At 35.8% G+C, this 20,574-nt stretch overlaps 1 protein-coding gene across 3 annotated transcripts in view; it reads right to left on the bottom strand.

Annotated features, from left to right (window-relative positions):
- Nucleotides 1–14,961: 14,961 nt before the first annotated feature.
- The window catches only part of LOC146135266 (calcium/calmodulin-dependent protein kinase type II delta chain-like), a 30,596-nt gene continuing 24,983 nt past the window's right edge, over nucleotides 14,962–20,574 (bottom strand). For all 3 annotated transcript variants that reach the window (XM_083396001.1, XM_083396002.1, XM_083396003.1), the window contains one exon: nucleotides 14,962–20,266. In XM_083396001.1, coding sequence (XP_083252127.1) covers nucleotides 20,149–20,266 — 118 coding nt within the window. In that variant the 3' untranslated portion in view covers nucleotides 14,962–20,148. The remainder of the gene's footprint in view (nucleotides 20,267–20,574) is intronic.

The raw sequence follows: 20,574 nt of genomic DNA, 5'->3' as shown, positions 1-20,574 counted from the left end.
TGCTAGATAAAATAGGCTATAGGAGCCGATACCCGATACCAAGTTGTAATATCGGCATTCGCCCGATACTAGAGCAGTATCGGTTCCAAATAGATACCACTCTAACAAAGGTATTTTAGCTATACTTTTCGCATTGGCCAGATTACTGGTTTTAACCCATTTCCTTGCTGTACCCCTTTCAAATCACCAACCTATTCTCGCACCCTCTTCCAGAATTTAAATATATAAAAAACAAAAACATGTTTTTCTTAAAAAAACAAAAACATTTTAAATTTTGTTTTTGTACAGTAAAAGCAACACCATATTGTATGCCGCTCTTTGTACACCGTACAAAGAACGGCATACCAGCTATAGAATGTTAAGGGACTCCCAGTCTTCAATTATGCAAGCGACAAAACCTAGTATATTTATTGTTAGACCTGCGACTATGGCTCGAATGTCAATTGTTCTGGTACTTACAAAGCTGTTCTATAGCCTACATTGGTCAGCTTAAAAACATAGCATTTAAGTTGCAAAACAACTAAACATGATTTGGTGATCCGCCTTGAAATGTCTGCTGTCTTTTTGTCTCTACCAAATGAATTTTGACAGTGACACCAATATATATTATTCGTCGAGCTGAGCCTATATTTGCTCACAAATGTCCAACAAAAGCAGAAATAAGAAAATATTGTGTCACAATAACGTCGAAAAGTTTAGCATCTTTATGTTTAACGCAAAAATGAATATTATTAGTTTGATTTTTTGTGCTACGGCAACCGTATTTAAAATTATAGATACATTGATTGGTAATAAACCCTTTCTAAAAAAACAGATTTCAAAGTCCAAAACGTTTAATTGAATACTAAAATTACAGAATGCTTGCAATAATTTGGTATAGGATAGGCCCAGATAACTACATAGTATCGGACTAGTATCGATACTACTAGTTAATATCGAATATCGGCTTCATTTCGATATTATCGGATATCTATAGTTACTGTAGTTGGTTTTATCAACATAATTTTTTGTGATACAAGGATATTTTCGAATTTCGAAAATAAATTGTCAGGATATAACCATTTTGCAGTCATGTGATATGCGGGGTAAAAATTATACATGGGTTAAAAAAGTCATGCTAATTCCAAAGCTGCATTCGTTTTGCTTCAAGATTTTTTTCAGAAAACACTAAGAAAAAACTCCAAAGGATCACGCACACGCGAGGATATACAAACAACGTGAGACATATATACAACGCTTTAGTGACGCAATTCGAGGGGTGGGACATGGGTGTGGCACAACATTTGCCGACAGCATTGGCCAAAACAATTCTCAGTATTGGCCAGAGCGTCAATTGCTTGTCTGAAAGCGACACCACGATACAAATTGAAAAATGTGTTCAGTGTAATAGACCTTAATTGTTCTGTGACACCAGAGTAATCTGGCCATAGAAAGTTAGGGTGACTTCCAGTCTGAATTACGCAAGCAATAATTACTCATTGGATTTATTTTTAGACCTGTAACTTTGGGTAGAATGTAAGAGATGCTATAAAGCTTTTCTATACAATAATCAGCTGATAAACATTACACCTAAGTTGCAAAACAACTAAACATGATGCCTCGAAATGTCTGCTGTCTTTTTGTCTCCAAAAATGGATTTTGACAATGACACCTTAAGACAATATTAATCGAGCACAAATAATTTTTTTTCATAAAATTGTGTGATAAACCTGTTAGCCGTTGTATACTAACAAAAATCATATTTTTTATTGCGTAGATAAAAACAATGGAATATGTACATAATCTGTAAATGTCACCAAAAACAAAAATACAAAATATTGTATCACAATCACAGTGGGGCGCTTAAATTGTAAAGTTAAATGCAAAAGCGTATATTAAATTAGCTTGAAATGTTCTTATTCGGCAACGTTTCATATAAACTTTTCTTTTATGCAACGCACACAGGTGATCAAGGCAAATAAACACAACTATAACGTGAACACAAGTGCGATACGATCTACAGCAGCGGTTCCCAAACTTTTCTAAAAAATATTGTCTGGTGGACCCTTTGCAATTATTTTTATATTTCGCGGCCCCCAAGCGTTTTTATGGGACAATGTGACGAGTGCACTTGCTTTGCTGCAACTAACTCCTCAATGTACCCAAGAAAGCTTTATTATTTAATCACAATTATTGCTATACATTGCGGACCCTCTGAAACTACTTTAAAGCTTCAAAGACTAATTCTCATTGCGGACCCTCTGAAACTACTTTAAAGCTTCAAAGACTAATTCTCATTGCGGACCCTCTGAAACAGAACCCAGGTGGTCCGCGGACCCCAGTTACGGATTTTTGGTCGAAGACAGCTTATGAAATACGACAGTTAGAAGGTATCTGGGGGTCGTTCCTTGGGTAATCCAACATTTTCAGTTGTGGGTGAGCCGTTTCCAAGCTGGACCGAACTTCGTGATATCGCTTAGTTGTGAAGATACAAGATTCAGGAATAATTGCACCGTCTGGAAGAAACGCGCCTCCTTCGTACAAGACTCCTTTAAAAAAAAGATCGCGGTCCCCGTCTTTTGCACGTACTTCCGAATTGCAATTACATGTAACACTCGTGCCGTCTTTAAGGATAAAAGAAATGCTCTTTCTCTCGTTGGTAAAAAGGTAAGTGATTACGGTATCATATTTTGTCACCTTGACAACATCCATGCATTCGGTGTCGTAGATGTACACAAGGTACACCTCGTCGTTTTGGGCAACTTGATAGGTGAAAGTATATTCAGGTGATGTTTTGGAACTACCGTTCTTGCTCCACGGAATCCTTTCGCCGTCAAACGAAATCGTAATCGCCATTGATTCCCTGGGGTGCAAAAGGTAGCCATGGTAGTGCGATTTTCTTCCAATGACTGGGCTCAATCTTGCAACGGACATTTTCGAAATAATTGATTTTCAATTCTAGCAAACCTGTTAAATCGACAGTATACGTTTACTGTTTTCAGTAGGCCTATATAAACGAGAACTACAGAACGCGATGCTCAACAAGAGAGCAAAAGGAAAAAGGCAATCTGTCCGGGCCGGTGCAAGAAGTGTGAGGCAAAAAAAGGGCCTATTACATAACTCTTTCTTCGGCAAAACACGTTTTTATCTTGAAACGCAAAAATAAAAAAAACATGTGCCGAATACAAAACACGACGATGGAACGCGAATATTTCTGCAAAACTAAAAGATAAAGTGCCTCTAAAGTCTCAGTTGGAAGTATGCTCTTGGATTTCACAAGACCATCAGTTTGGGCGACTTTCCAAAACCGGGTCACAAGAACTTGTTAAAAATTGAAAATCTAAAACAAAAAAAACTTGTTCACCCAATGGGAGGAAATCTTAACAAGGGAGTCGAACCGGAACCGAACCGGAACTTTATGAAGCGGTTTTGGGTCAATTTTTTGCGAACCGTAACCGAACCTGAACCGTTTTTTGTACGACTTTAAGGATCTAAACCGATTAATTTGATAGAATCTGAACCTTAACCGAACCCGAACCTGTAAACAAAAGCGGTTCACTCCAGCATGACGTCACAACTTGTATTTCACAGAGTCACATTACGCCATGTTCGAAATTTTAAGAAAAAATATGAATATTAATTAAATAAAACGTGGATTTTTTTATTTTTCCGATATTTTAATGATGAATTGCTGTTTTTTTAATACGTCACAAAACTTAGATTAAATGACTTACAATTCAAAGATTGTTTTCTACATTTATCGACCCACATTTTGAGATTTAACGCAAATTATATTGTATCTGAACCGGAACTTTACGAACCGGTTTTGAAATAACGATGGTCGAACCGGAGCTGAACCGAAACTTGTAAATTGCCCCGAACCGAAACCGGAACTGAACCGAATTCCGAAAAAATCCTTGAACCCGAACCGAACCTCAACCGGAAAAGTCAAACGGTTTGACTCCCTGATCTTAACGGTCTACAAAATGTTGCGGAATCAATATATAAGATTTCGAGCAAATATTCGCCCACCAGTTTTAGAGAACAAAAAAATACCTGATGAGAATCGTGTTGACAATATCGCATATATTCCAAGTTGGATCAACTGACGCTGAACATAATTGTTGTAAAAGTTAATTAACAATTGCATGTTCGAATGCATTAACAATAAAACTACATATAGGAATTGAACGTAATTATAAAAATTAAATATTATTACGAACAATTGACTGCCTTTCTCTCTTTTATGTTTTTTAACAGTTTCACGTTTTTCACCATATACAACAAAACAACGTGAATGGTATACAAAACGTGAACAGCAAAACACCAGTCGCTCGTTGTCTAATCGACAGAAGAATAACGTCTTGTTGTTGAACGTGTTGCTAAAAGCTGCAACTCGTGTAACTCATTGCCTTGTCCATGAACATTTCGCTATAATTGCTAAAAGCACAAATCCTAATGGGTTGGATATATGTGAAGTTGCTTCGCACTTATATCATATGACGTCTGTGTTATTTTGCATATGGTGTGTTGCAGTGTTGTAAACAAGTCATTTTGAAATGACTTAAGTCCCAGTCAAGTTATTTGAAAAATAACTTAAGTACAAGTCAAGTCTTTTTGAATAAATAACAAGTCAAGTCCCTGTCCAAGTCATCAGTTGCGCAAGTCAAGTCCCAGTCAAGTCATAATTAGAGCAAGTCAACTTCAAGTCACGTCCTTGTCGTAAAAATAAAACGTTGAACTATTGGAATTTTTAATCTCGTACGATTATGAGCAATAACTGAACTAAAAAATGAGAAAAACGCAACTTATAGAAAGTGATTTGTTTTATGTGCAAACATTTGGATAAATAGCTCAATTTTATTAAAAAAAAACTTACAGAAAGCACTTCAATTCAACCTAAGTAATTTGCCCAAAAAACTTAAGTCAAGTCAAGTCATTTGCCCGAAAGGCCTAAGTCAAGTCAAGTAATTTCGCCCAAATGACTTAAGTCAAGTTAAGTCATTTGAAAACAGTGACTTAAGTGAAGTCAAGTCATTGACTTAAGTCATCACAACACTGGTGTGTTGTGACAGATTTATTGTGTTTCGCATTTTTGTTATCGAAGCAATGTCAAACTCAGCCTAGTGTTAAATGTTAATCAGCGTGTATTTAAGATGTGCAATCTGTTTGAAAACTAACATTCTGATTTATCGACTGCTGACTGTAAACAGCCTTGATATATTTGTAAGTGGCATTTGCTTTGTCGGCAACCTTTTTCTAGTTGCGGGCCAAAACCAAACTCAGAAAGGTATTTGCGGGCCGCACAAAATATTAACTAAGAAATGTTAGAACAACCGTGAATCAGGCGGGCCTCGGATATTTTTTGCACCTAAAAACGTGTTTAATTACATTTACAGGGGCAGTAAAGTGTTTCCCCACGTTTGTTTGGTTTAAAATTCGAGTCCACATGTCGTCATCCATACTACTAATGAAAAGTATAATAAAACTACTTATAATATCATAAAACTGGAAACTCGATAACCTTAATAGTTAATCTATCTCAGTGTTTGTGAACCGTTTCAGGTTGGGGTGCAGCTGGCGAGCGAAGCGAGCGCGATTTTTTTTTTGGTAAACCGCTGTTTCTTTTAAATGTTTTGCAGGTTTTTATTACATTGCCGAAAATAAAAAATAAAAAATAATCCCCGCTGGCCGTAGGTTGCCGACCTCTGTGCTTAATGTTTGTGCTAACTTGCTCCGCTGGTCTATAGTTTGAAACTGGTCGTTCTTTCATCAATTAAAACAATTCTAATTATTACAATTCCACCTGTAGTCTATTGTCAATTCATTCAATTCAATTTATACCTCAATACATTTTATAAAAAGTCTATTGTGGTTGGCTCGTGGTTAGTCACGCAACCTGAGTGTAGTAAAAAAAAAGCGTCCATTAGAACGCTTTTCTATTAAATTAGCAATATAAGTTCAACCAACTTTAACTCGAGCCCCACAAAGGAGTACAAAGAACGGCATACCAGCTATAGAATATGAGGGTAATTCCAAGTCTAAATTGGTAACCCCCAGTCTGAAAGCAATAAAAACAATTGTATTTATTTGTAGACCTATAACTATGGATGGAATGTCAGAGGTGTTATAAAGCTGTTCTATACAATAATCAGCCTAAAAACAGAACATTTAAGTTGCGAAACAACTAAACATCGAGACCCGCTTTAAAATGTCTGCTGTCTTTTTGTCCCTAAGAAAGTATTTTGACCATGACACAATATTATTCGAGCACAAATATTTTTTTATTCAGTAACGTTTTATGTTAACATTTCTTTTATACATATCACACGAGCGAATAAAGCAAGAACACCACTAACGTGCACACAAGCGCTACATCAGCTACGAGAAGATATACCACTACGGAACTGTTTTTGTGAAAGACAGCTCATGAAATGCGACAGTTAGAAGGCCTCTGGGGGTCTTTCCTTTGGTAATCCAACCTTTTCAGTTGTGGGTGAGCCATTTCCAGGTTGGGCCGAACTTCGTGATATCGCCGAGTTGTGAAGATACAATATTCAGGAATAGTTGCACCTTCTGAATGAAACAGACTTCCGCCGTACAAATCCCCTTTTAAAATGACATTGCGGTCCCCGTCTTTTGTGTGTACTTGCGACTTGTAATTGCACACAATATTGGTGCCGTTAGCTAGCAAGTGAGGAATACTTTTTCTCCTGTTAGTAAAAAAGTAAGTGATTTCGGTCTGATCTTTGGTGACCTTGACAATATCCATGCACTCCGTGTCGTAGATGTACATAAGATAGACCTCGTCGTTTAGGGCAACCTCAATGTTGAAATTATAGTCAGGTTGTTTCTTGGTAGTGCAGTTCTTGCGCCACGGAATCTTTTTGCCACCAAACGAAATCGTTATATCTATTGATTCTTTGGGGTGCAAAAGGTAGCCATGGTAGTGAGATTTTCTTCTACTAATATGGCCAAATCTTGCAGCGGACGTTTTAGAAGTAATTGATTTTTCCATCTTTAGCAGACTTGTTAAATCGACAGCTCTGTTAAATGTACAAACTGACGCGGGTTATTAGGAAACTAAGGCGAGATATTTACTGCGTTCAGCATATAAACGAGAACTACAGAATGCGATGTACAGCAAAAGAAAAAGGCCATTCTGTCCGGGCCGGTGCAATCCTAAAGTGTTAGGCGAAAAACATTAAGGGCCCTTGACATAACCCTTTTTCCTGCAGAAACAAAAAAAATATCTAGAAACGGACAAATGACTCGTAAATACCAATGCGTGAAAAAATGCCGAATGTAAAACACTACTATGGGCCGCGACTGCTAACTACTATGGGCCGCGACTGCCAAAGTGCCACTCAACTAGTTTTAGCAGAGGTCCAATAACAAAAGTTTAAGTTTGCTTAGGCTAGTTATAACTCTCATGAAATAATTTAATTTATAAAATGTATTGAGGTATATTTACATTTGTCCTTTGCTTCAACTGAAAATGATGTAATGTTCGTTACTAGAAAGGGATTTTCGATGAACAGCAGTAATTGTTTGCCAAGCTAAAACTCATCAAATCGCATTTATAAGTAAAATACCGAGGCAGATTAGGTTCGAATTCAACACTGAAAAGGTCCGCATTCGGACCGCGGTCCGCCAGTAGAGTAGCCCTGCTCTAGATCAAGAATGAAGTTTCAGTTTGAAGTACGCGTTTGGAGGAAGTCTTAACTTTTCCTTGTAAATTTATCGCCTGAAATAATACGCCAAAATTTCCGATAATTCAAAATATTGAGTTAGAGTGTTTTATTTGCAGTTCTTGTGGTTTTATCTTTTCTAGCTTCGTACCGCTCAATTCGAACCGGTTAAAGGCTGTTTAACTTCTTTTAGTTAATAACTGCAATCCTGCGTGCAAATACTTATGAGCCGGAGAACGGCGGTCCATACGGAAGCCGTTCCGGTGGCTGAAAAATGGACATCGGTTTTGAAACCCTTTTGAATTGTTTGTTGTTGTGTGCGCGTTTTGTTATTTACCGTCGTAAGTAAACCAAATACGTGCCAAATATGCTCCTCAGTATGGCCAAATCGGTTTGGAAATTGGAATATCTTATCGCTAATAGAAATAAAGAAATATATGATTTTCTCTGCAAGTGAACAGGGCTATTTAAAGCTCAGTACAAACAAGCCCCGAATCACCAGCTGTATTTTAATGCCTCCCTGCTAAATCGTCGCTTTCTGACAAATGTGTTTTATCTCACCTCTTTTTTTCTTTTGCACCCGTTTTATTGTATCGTTATATAAATAAAAAAAAAGAAAAAAAAAGAAAAAAAAGAAATGGACATCGGCTGAAGGTCATGAGCAGAGAAACGTACTAGCTAACCTAGAAGTTAAATTTTAGCACTAATTTGGTTAACTTTACAACCGACTTTTTCTGATTAGTTTTTTTTTATATCTTTTAGCACAGCAAATATGCGATAACGAGCACACAAAAACATTCATTATGAGCATAGGACTACAAGTTTTGGCTCACCGAACCAAAAAGATTGTGGACGCCCGCATTCCAGGGTTTGCTATAACAACAGTGTTGTGAACAAGTCATTTTTGAAATGACTCAAGTACCAGTCAGGTAATTTGAAAATAAAGTCCTAGTCAAGTCATAATTATAGCTATTTAATTCCAAGTCAAGGCCTTGTCCAAAAAAATTAAAGTTAAAGTATTTAAAATAATAAATTAGTCCAATTAGTAATAAATCTAATATAAAATAACAAAAACCCAACATATTGCAAATAAAATGTTTTACGTGCAAAACTTAAGATAAATAAATCAATTTTTTAGGTCATTTTGTCCAAAAGAATAAAGTCAAGGCGAGTTATTTGAAAATCGCGACTTAAGTGCATTTAAGTCATGACTAAAGTCATTACAACACTACATAACACAACTAGAAGAGGTTTACAAAACAAACGTGGCTGCCGAGTCGGTTTAAAACTTGGGTCGAACCAAGACCGAGCAAATAACGCCCAGTCCGACTCCGACTTGAAACTATGTGAATAGGACACCAAGAAATACTTAATATGTCCACTTGGATTTGTACAGCAAATTCATTCACAGGGTTAAAAATCGTACAATATAGCAGTCAGTCTGGACGATGTTTATTGTGCGGTTTCTGTTTTGTTTTATCTTGTCAAAATTGAACCCTTTCGTCAACAACAATACAAGATTCTTCATATACGGCCAATGGTTAAAACAATGTTGTTTAAACTTTGCCAAACAAAGAATGGTTGTCAGTGGAAACGCTGTATTTCGTCTCTGCCAAATTTACCCACTTTGTTAAAAAGCATACCCCAGCGGTTAATTAAACTTAGGGTAAAAAGCCGTGCTAAGTACATCTTCCATGTAGTTATAGTATTTTTATTCCTATGCTTGATTTCGATCTTGCTACGGCAAAAGCGCACGTCGGACTGCTCAAGTAATTTTAAGCGGATCCCGAGTCTGGTTCCGATTCCACAGCCCTGGTGAAAAACAATGGCGATTTTGAAAGCTAGCATTTAAAGGGCAGACGCAATTAATCGCGGTGAAACGAGTGCCGTGTAATCTTACCGCTGATGTTTTCATATAGTGAGGACCGTAAGACAATAGCACTTGTTCTACACTTTTATTGCTGCCGTATCGGCATGGGGCACATCCATGTACTTTTCTCACTTTTAATACGAATGGATCGCGTTGCAGTTTTGGCTTGAAAAAGTTTTTAATTTGAGCTTCTAACATATTGGTTCTCCCTGATTTTTACAGGTTGACTTGCTTATTCATTAAGAGCTGCTGCTTATTTTGTGACCGGTACCTAATACAGGGTAGGATGTGTAGCCTTTTTTTAAATAATTTACGACTTTTGGTTTTAATGCTTGGATCAATTTTTTCACGAATAGTTGCCGCGCCGTTCTTTTATTTTGGTGTTGCAAACGCCGTTGTGATCAAATGCGATCCCGCCTTAATTGCTTTAATATTGTGACAGACAAAGTTGTACAAGTCGTTGTTTATTTACATTAAACAGGAACAACGTGGTTCTAAGGTCACGGTACGCTAATTTCAGATATATGAAAGTGTTATAAACAACTGTGATAAATCTCTACTAACGAAAAAAGAAAATATAACATGTACCATTTCGCTATGCCCTTGTTGGCAAGTAAAGCCACCAAAAGACCATAAGGAAATGTAAAGCTGATGAATAACAGGTATAAAAAAAAATAAAGAGTGAGAATGAGCATAACTTCACATATAAGAAAAGTTTTTTTAATTGTTTTACTTTTCGCAAAAACTGTACAAGCCCGTGCAAAACACATAAAAAATTATGTCAATTCACAAGAAGGAACATTGGAAATTACATGTAAGAAATGTAGTAAGTTGAACATTGCGATCTAAAACAAAATTGACTTGTACAGGTAATAGCCTTTTCTGAAGGCCCGATGGATTTAGAAAAGTTTTTACTAGCTTGGACGTAGATCGTTTCTTTGTAGGCCTACTTTATAAAGTATAATCTTGTCGCGATAATGCAGTTATTATTAAATTTTTGACGCCATGTTACGACTTACTTCCACCATTTGTGCCCGCAGAAAAGGGGGGGGGGGGACAATATGAAATAGACAATATGAATATGTACACATATTTCAACTTTACTATCTATGTAATTAAACTGTACATACGATTTTATATCAGTAAAAATTTATGTACAAATCAATATTATTTCTTTAAATAGTTAGTAAAACTGAAAAGCAATATGAAAACTTATAAACAATAATAATAATAGCATTTTGAAACTCCAGAGTGGGGGCGGCTATGGCCTCCACTATAACAAAATCCCAGATACGTTTCTATATCAGCTAATATTCACAGCTTTTATTAATAATCAAGGAAAAAATAATATTTTACTTGCATTTGGCTATACACAGTTTTGAAAAATAAAACAACATTTGGTATTAGTAGTTTATAGTCTGGTCGAGCTCCTGAAATTACGAAGTTATTATTTCCGGAACAAATACTTTGCAAAATTAGCTATGCCTTCGGTAAAGGTAAGGGAGGGGTTAGAGTTTCTGGGGTAAACTAATTCTTTTAAATCTGGGTGAGCTTGCTCCAATTCGTCTCGCACTTTTTCGAATTCCTTGCTTTTGAAAAGAGACTGTGAAGTCAAATAACCGACGGGGAAGGCTCGTTTCTCATCACTACGCAGATTACCTTTGACAACATATCGGTGACCGTGTAGCTCACCACTGAAATTTGTTTTATGGTGTGCTTTAATTTGGATATCACCCAAATCTGTCATAAAACTGCTTGTCTCGTTGGTAAATACGTAGGATATTTCAATGCAAGAATTAGTAATCTTGGTAACATCTATAATGTTTTTGCTTCGCACATACAGAAGGTACACCTCATCCTCTTCACCAACTTTAATGAAAAAACTGTGATCAGGCTCTATTTTATCAGGACATTTATAGCTCCAATCTTGGTTATGATGTTGGCCAAACCATATTTCAACCTTTACTGACTCGCTGGGATGAACCAAATAACCGCGGTAGTGAGACTTCGGCGAATCCGGGCGATCGTTCATTTTCAATATAAACAAAGCAGATACTGATGAAACGCTACAGGTAAAAGGATAAAAAAATAATTTTAACGGTTAAACCGTTGAAAAACTCTAAAAACGTTGTCCTAAGTATGGCTACGGGTCATATTCATTGTGTAAACATATATATATAGTTTTTAATCAAATAAAACTAAGGGGTATTGTTTTAATTACGCATTTACAGATAACCAGTTTAGTTGAATTTTCCTTAAACTAGTTTTGCAAATTATTAATAATGACTTCTCCTTACTAATATGCTGAATGCACAAAACTAAAAAACTCCTAAGCGTCTGCGACAAGTTGGGCTTACAACAATGTGAGCAGTATGCGACTCTGTCGGATATTTTCCTTGCTTTCACCCTTGGCAACCGAATAACATGTATTGTTAAGTGTGTTTTGAGTTGAATGAAACCTGTTTATCCAAGAAACTTTTGTAATCGAATATATTTGTGTAATGTGAGCTTTCACAAACACCTATGTTCGGTATAAAGTTGCAGCTATAGGAGAACATCAAAATTCAAAAAGACATTTATAAGACAATGAAAGCGAACAACATCGGGAGCTTGAAGCTGGTATAGCAGGCTTTTATGCTGTTATGTACTGTTAAGAACTTAAGACCAACATGTGTATTTTCAAAGCGGCACGTCCCACAAATACTGTGCACCACTTTCACAGTTATGAATAAGTACTGTAGGGTGATTACTTTTTTCTTTAAAAATGTATTGTTAAATGACTTGACTCTTTGGTTTGGCAAAAAACAAACATTGATAAATGGGAGATATTAAAATTTAAAGTTAAAACCCCGCATATTTTATTTAACATACCGAATGATCATTACTTCAAATCTTAGATAAATAAGAGATTAAACAGCAAATTATAGAAATTAAAAATAGCATGAACCGGTTTGCTTTTATAATTATACAAACTTTGTAAGTACATAAACAGATTACTGATTTGCTGCCAATTTCTGTTGCTTAAAATAAGCTGCGGTGCCTTTTTAACACACAGTTTTTATGTTCCATTTTAAGCACAAGGTAATTTCGTGCGAGGAGCAACATGCATACACACTTTGACCACTGCGGTAGACTAATCCAATTCCCCCAAGTTATTTTTTCCGTTTTTAATAGCAGATTATTATTGGAGCTGATCTGGCAACTTTAGTTGGATGATTTTGAATCAGTTAAAACTTTTTTTGGGGGGGCTTTCCAGGCAGATCGGGTGGATATATGGTTATCTATTGGCCAAGGAATGGCTGTGCCACACATTTATGGATATGTGTATCAGTCATAAACATAATAAAAATCGGATAATTTAATTTAATTATACTAAAACATAACGCCACCACAAAAATTATCCTAATTGAAATGAATAAACGACTCTGTTTTTAAAATCAAAGTCCTAAACACAACGTATAAAATAAATCGCTGTGTTCGTTTTTTGCCCAATTGAATTTTTGGCAACTTTGAAAATCGCATCTCTGTACACGGCTGAGCAAAGTTGCCTTTTTTGTCTAACTTAAAGAAAGTTCACCCACCAATAAAACAGCAGCTATCTACTCCTATAGGCCTAAAGTCCAAAAAGTATGTTTTTAATTGTTTGAAACCATTCAATTACGCCAGATCGGTTGAATTGTAAGTCTCTTTAAAAACTAAACTGATTTTTTGGGGGCTGCTGTGCCGCAATTTAAAATGACATACTGTTTAACGAATAACTACAAAAAGTTGTTGATTATTTGCCAATATTACCAATTTTGTTTCGTCCTTAGTGACCCTGGAAGACATACCATCACTGTTTTGGTACTATAAGGATACAAGACTGTTTGTTTAAAATGACCGAAACCTAAAAGTTTATCAGATTAAATCGTCGACATCAGTTGATTACTCCATACCTTGCAAAATTCTGAAATTAAAATACTATGAATTTTGTTTTGGTCTAATTAAAAGATGGTAAGTGTGCTTCAAACATAAGAAAAGTGTTTTTGAAGGGCAGTGACATATTTTTGATGGCCGAATATGGAAATAGCTTGATCTTGATCGTCAAACGTCATTAGCTCATGGCGTATTTGAAGTCACTGAATTAAGCAATATTCGACCCACAATCCTTCGATTAATTGACAGCTTTAAAATCGATAATTTTTTTAATTTAAAAAAATTCATTTTTTCTATTAACGTTAAAGCCTTGAAAAATATGCAAATTAAAAATGTCGGTTGCATACAGTTTCGGAAATCGAATTCACGCCGTGAAAAAATATCGGGGAACATTAATTACAGTTGAAAGTTCCAAGTAAACTACACGAGCATACAGAAAGCATAAAAGATCACGACAAACGGTATACACTATATACGCGCTACAAAAACTAGCAAGACTACAGAAAGAAAACACAAAAAAATTACGTTCGGCCAGTTAACATAGATTGGTTGAAGGTGAGCAAAAATAAACAACCTTGTAAAACAAAAAAATAATTTATTTTTGTGTTTGTTGAATTACAAAATTTGTATATAATCCATTGTTTTAATTTACAGTCCACACAATAAAAAATACGATTTTTATTTTTACAAATATACAGAACCACGGCGGTATTTAACAGGTTTACCAGACAACTTTGTGAAATATAATAAATTTAGCAAAGCGAATTACCATGTTTAGTTGTGTTGCATTTTAAATGCCATGTTTTTAAGCGGATTGTTGTATAGAACAGCTTTACAAGTACATGAACATCTGGCATTCTGTCTATAGTTACAGGTCTAAAAAATAAATCCAATGGGTAATATAGCTTGCGCAATTCAGACTGGGAGTCCCTTAACATTCTATAACTGATATGCCGTTCTTTGTACTCGGCCCCCTGGCAGAGTTGTCAGATAACAATTAAAAGCGCTTTGTACGAAGTATACTTTTCAATTTGGTGTTGCTTTCAAACAAACAATTTGCGCTTAAGCGTCTAGCGAAACCTGAGAATTGTTTGGGCCCATCGTGCCGTTAAATGTTCCTGCTCGCTTTGTGATTTATCGATGTAAATACGCCAAAACTTTGCCTTATTTAAGTTCAAGAACACGGTAAAAACCGTAACAAAAATCAGAATACCATATTGCGCTGGGAAATAACAATTTCGTAACACCGTAACCTTTCTAGTTAAATGAGCCAGTCTTAAAAAATATATCTGTCGCTTCTTATTAATTGCAATCTATCTTTTATCTTTCTTGCGTCTTTTCTTCTGCTGTTGAACTTTATCGCGTAATAAAAAAATAATGGACATCAGCAGTTGGGGGATCATGAGCTGAGCAATTCACTAGCAAACTAGAGGCCAAACTCCTGCACGTGTTAGACTGCCAACCTTAACCTCTTCTTAAAACAACTAACAGAAAGCAAAGTTTGACATAAAATCGTGTATAATTCCACATAAAACAACGGCAGAAGAAAACCCTTGACGTCATAGGGGGGGTTGCAAACTGGGGGACAATTTAAAAACGTGGGGTGGCAACTGCAGTCAGGAAGGGGCGCAAAAGCGTGATGTCATCCGTTGAGTTTAGTACGTAAAAATGGACGAAACTGCAAAATTGATAAAAGAAAAAAACACGATCACATAGAAACCTTAAACAAACACCCTGCTTGCGGGCGCTCCTAGCGACCAAATTTGCCATTTTTTCGAAAAAAAAACCAGAAAATCTTCAAAATTTAAAATACACTCGAATTTGATTGTGAAACTGTTAAAAAATTCATTTGTTAGCTTTACAAGCTGCAGGCAAGCTTTTTTTCTTTTAAAAAATAAAGCACAACATTAATCCGAATAAAAAAGCAATTGAAAGTGCAGATTTTTCTAGTTACTGCAAGGGCACATCAAGATATACTTTAAATTAAATAAAAAGCGATGCAAGAAAATCTTTCAACCGATTTAAAACAGACAAAAAATGCAATTTTGAGCTATTTCAACCAATGTATATTTGGATTGACGTTTGATGAACTGTTTGTTGAAGTGTTAAGGTTAGTCATACTGATCATCGTTTGTTTACGTTTAAACTGAGTTGTTATTCTAAGTGCTTTACAATTGAACAATGGGGCATTGTTACAGAATAAGTGATTGACTTGTTAAACATTAGATTATAAAAGTTTACAATTACAAGGGCAGAATGCGCGCGGAGTAATCTCTTTAGCGAGCTACTTATCGCGATTTGCAACACGCGGATGAATACTAAAACGCACGAAAGATTAATTTAGTGTTTCCCGATATTTTTTTTAATTTAAAAACATTCATTTTTTTCTATTAACGTTAGAGCCTTGAAAAATATGCAAATTAAAAATGTCGGTTGCATACAGTTTCGGAAATCGAATTCACACCGTGAAAAATATCGGGAAACATTAATTACAGTTGAAAGTTCCAAGTAAACTACACGAGCATACAGAAAGCATAAAAGATCACGACAAACGGTATACACTATATACGCGCTACAAAAACTAGCAAGACTACAAAAAGAAAACACAAAAAAATTACGTTCGGCCAGTTAACATAGATTGGTTGAAGGTGAGCAAAAAATAAACAACCTTGTAAAACACCCCCCAAAAACAACCTTTAATTTAGTGAACTCATTTCATGGGCCGGTTAAATGGTTTAATTGACTTATCCAGCACAAGACTTTGAACATTTATCTGCAAACAATAAATGTTACCCGTCTATTACCTTGAAGTGCCTGCAGTCTAATATTTAATAAAGTCCTATTTCGTTACATTTTAATATTATTCGCAGGTAAAAATGTTGTTAAAGCTGTCAAATTTTGCCTTATTGATTTTACGAGGAAGTCTAATGCGATGTGGTAAACTGAAAAGTGGTAAAGTTCTGACATAAGGAGCAAAAAAAAATTCAATTCGTGATGACTTCGGGTTTTGATTTTATTCAGGTGTGAACTAAATTGAGTCATTTCATGATCAAAAAATCAAAATCACAACAAATGCTTTATTAGCTATAAATGAAAACAAGAAAATTTAACAAAGAAACAAAATTGATTAAGGGGAGTTGTTTTCAGCGAATTTTGACAATTGTGCTGGCGAACTTTGCGCGTTTGACATCCTAATTAAAATTCGAATTTCCTTTTAGTCAAAAAATCGATTAATCTTTTAAGTTGGCAAGATTTTATTCCTAAATTTTGAAAGCCGTTGTGATGTTCCGTGCCATTTGCTGCATTTTATGGCTAAAACAACTTAAATCCGGTTCAAACCGGTTTTAGGCGCTTAAAATTGACCGGACAAAATAAATATTTGACCTTGATGACATTTCCAGCGACCTTGGTTAAAAACATGCCGAATTGGTCGAAAAATGATTAAACACAATCTCAGCCAAATATTTAACGACATATATTTAACCTTGACAACAAAATTTTAAAAGTTCTTAATTAAACCTTAACAATAAAGATATTGGGAAAAAAATGAGGAAATATAGCATGTAACCTTGGCATAAAATTTTATATAAGAACTGGACAAATCACATAATATTGAAAAGTTAGGCAAAACAGGGACTTTATAGGGGATTACACTTTTACATGAATGAATTTAATGTCCAAAATGTGTCTCAAATATTGGAATTTGTAACCGATAAAGTTTTTAAGTTAATTTTTTTTTCGAATTTCTTCATTTCTAATTTGACTTAATAGAGCACGGTTGTGCGAAAGCTTGTCAAGATTTCACTACAATTTGTCGTTAAGAATGTAACCTGATTTCCAGACGTTTATAGGGATTAAAAAAATGATTCCAACGTCCAAAATTTGTCTCCAAAATGTGAAAATAAAATTGATACAGTTTCAAGGTGAGTTCGACAAGGTGACCTAGCTGTAAACCCACAATTTTCAGGACCACAGGAAATCTCAACCACAGTCAAACCGAATGCGGTTTTCATTGTAAATAGACGCGAAAATTTTAAAGAACGTTTTAGGCTGCTGGTTGTCGCGTGTCGCGAATAACCGGAGGCGACAAGCGACATTGCGAGCAAAAAATACAAAAAAGCGATCTCAGAGTTAAACAAGCGGCAAAAAACCTCGCGGCGAGTTTACAAAATCTACAGAGCTCGAAATTAGGGATTTTCAAACGATTTTTGCAAAAAATATCACGATTTTACGCGGAAAAATAACTCGCCGAAATGCTGCTTGCGCGTCGTAAAACCATGGCGCAGGTAAACTTGCAGCGAACACCAAGCAATAAAACGTTCGCGTCTTGCAACATTAACTTTAGTCGATGCGTAAAGAAATATAAAATAATGAAGGGGGTTTGGCTTCTACGAATTATAGTGAAGATGCTCGATAATATCGTATTTATGCTGAATGCCAAAATGTTAGTATCGGTATTCGACAGATATTAAGAATCGTATCGAAGCCGATCCAATAACAAGTTAGTACAGGACTTATATGGTTTGTAATCCAATGTAAAGATTTCTACCTTTCAACGGTAGAGTAAATTTTTAACGTTTAAATTTTATACATTTTGCTTGTTTATTAGGCATAAAATAACATGATGTGGTTTTGGATCGGAAAGCGTTTTTTGCTGTTCAAAATATCGGCTATCGGATGGGGAAACAACATAGCAGTCCCTTAGCGTTGGGGCATAATGGCTGGAGGTTGTAGCAAGGCGTAGTAAGTAATGGAGGTTGTAGCAAGGCGTAGTAAGTAATGGAGGTTGTAGCAAGGCGTAGTAGGAGTATCAAAGTCCAAACTTAAGTAGGTAGCATTTTGAAAGTTTCAAATAAATCACAAGAGTTATTCAAAACGTTCAAAATGATACCTACTTCTGTATGGGCTTTGATATTTTTACTAGTTCCTCGGCTGATATAGAACAATTTTGGGCGAATTTAAAGCAGCCAGATAACGCTATGTATTCTGATTTCAGTCATTAGTAAAACATTAAAGAATTCGTTTTGAAGGCGCCAATAGATCGGTGTCATTAACATATTATTAGATCGAGCGGTTTTGATTTTCTCGCTTTAACAGCGTATCATAAACGCACCGGGTTCGACGAATAATGAATGCGGGTATCGTGGCGTAATTGCATTTCACAGACCAACGGAGCAGCTAATAACGTTTGCCGTTTTTCGAGGGCGCCTTGTTTATATTATGTGAGCAATAATATTGATTCGAGGTCGATTTTTTAAGGGGATTGGCGCCGGTATACGTCGTTACTTGGAGCACGCTCGTTTTTTCTATATAACGTTGTAAATCACGACAGGGTAAAAAACATAAAAGTGGCTATTTACCCGGATCGATCTTGTACACTTGCACCCATACGTGATTATGCATTGATTTGGGTTAGGGTTGGGGTTAGCATTTGGGTGGTGGTAGTATTCAATATAGATAAGTTTTTGCATAACTTCCATGATATATTCTGAAATCGATTTAAATTACTTAAAATTTAACTACTAAAATGGGTAAATACTTATAAACTTTGTTAGCCTTGTAAATAGCCTCAGGAAGTGCCTAATGGCTATTTGCCCGCATCGCTCTTTTACGCTTGCACCCGTTAGTTATTTTATGTCATTTAAACCACTTGGTGTCTGGGTAAATAGCTCCTTTCTAAATAAAATTGAAGAAATCCAAGTTTAGGTTGACAAATACTGAAGTTCGACAAACAATAAAATTTTCCACAACTATTTAAATTGATAAGGTTTGGCTTACCCAGTGGTATTTTAACGTATGTTTGGCGATCAAAAATAATCCGCTTTTTTAATACATGTGATACTTGCACTTCGCCGAAGCGTCAATAGTAATATTGTTAGGTTCTTTAAGGTATGCTTAACTAAACAAATATGACCCCCAACTTTTAAACTTTTACGAAAAATGTTTACTGCCGCATGGTGGTGGTGCACAGCGCAGCATGTCACATCAACTTTTTGCTTTAAAATTTTGGGTTGGTAACAGTAAGTATCGCTGGGCGATTTTTAAAGGGTCCTAAAATCGAATCACTTTTTGCGTATTTGTCAAGGGGGAAAATACTTCCCTAATTTAGCTGTTAAATTTTTTTAACTTAAAATATTTTTTGATATTGGGTTTAGTACTGAAAATTTGGCATCACTGGTGATTGTTTCAAGGTGTTTTTTAAGGGACCAAAACGATCTTTCAAATTTAATAGGCAGGCTCTTAAATTACAGCCTACTTCTGCAACTACAGAAGGGAATTAGCAGTCAGTGTTCAGATGAAGAAGTTGCAGACTTTTATAATTTTTTAGCGGCCACAAAAACTCAACCTTAAATCAACCAAGGTATCAGATCGTATTCGATCTGAAGAACGCAGGCAAAACATATCGGTATCGGAATAAACTGCCAAGTATCGGACACCCATGGTTCGCGGCACACGCACAAAACAAACTTTTTTTAGATGCTGAAAAGAAAAATCGCTTTCGCGGGATAAAAGCAGCGCAAAATTTTCTTCAATCATATCCCGGGCCCCAAACACAAACCCAAAAAACAAATTCGCCAATTTCTCGGCTTTCCGAACTCGAGTATCAATAAAAAATCCGTTGCTGGGCAATCATAATCAGTAGCAGCGGGTCAAAGGTCATTGACGGCTGCTCTGGGGTCAAGAGGTCAGGCGTTACTTGCGGGCAGACAGCGTGCTCTCGGATCTGTGGAGGTGTGTCGCTTTCCATGCCCCGCCCACTTTTCGCCAGACCCTGGTTTCTTCTGCTTGGCTCGAGACCGGACTGCCGGAGCTGAAAAACGAATATGGAGGTTTTGGTTTAAATTTTGCTTATTTTGTTAAATTTGCACCATTTTTGCTAAATACGATGGACATATTTTATGTTTAGCGAAAAAAATGAATTGTATTTTATTTAGTTTAAAGAATACTTTTAAAATTCCGAAATAACAATTTCTACTTAAAAAACAACTTGTTCGCAATATGACAATAATTTTTGTTGTTTCCTAATCAAAAATTTGCTTAAGATCGGGCGAATTTTCATAGATTATATTCAAGTGAAACTTTGAAACTTCTAAATGACATTGTTTACATCACTGCTGT

This window comes from Ascidiella aspersa, chromosome 8, assembly GCF_963924565.1.
Source record: "Ascidiella aspersa chromosome 8, kaAscAspe10.2, whole genome shotgun sequence".
NCBI lineage: Eukaryota > Metazoa > Chordata > Ascidiacea > Phlebobranchia > Ascidiidae > Ascidiella > Ascidiella aspersa.
The sequence above is the reverse complement of the archived record's forward strand: the minus strand, read 5'-3'. Positions and strand labels throughout refer to the sequence as shown.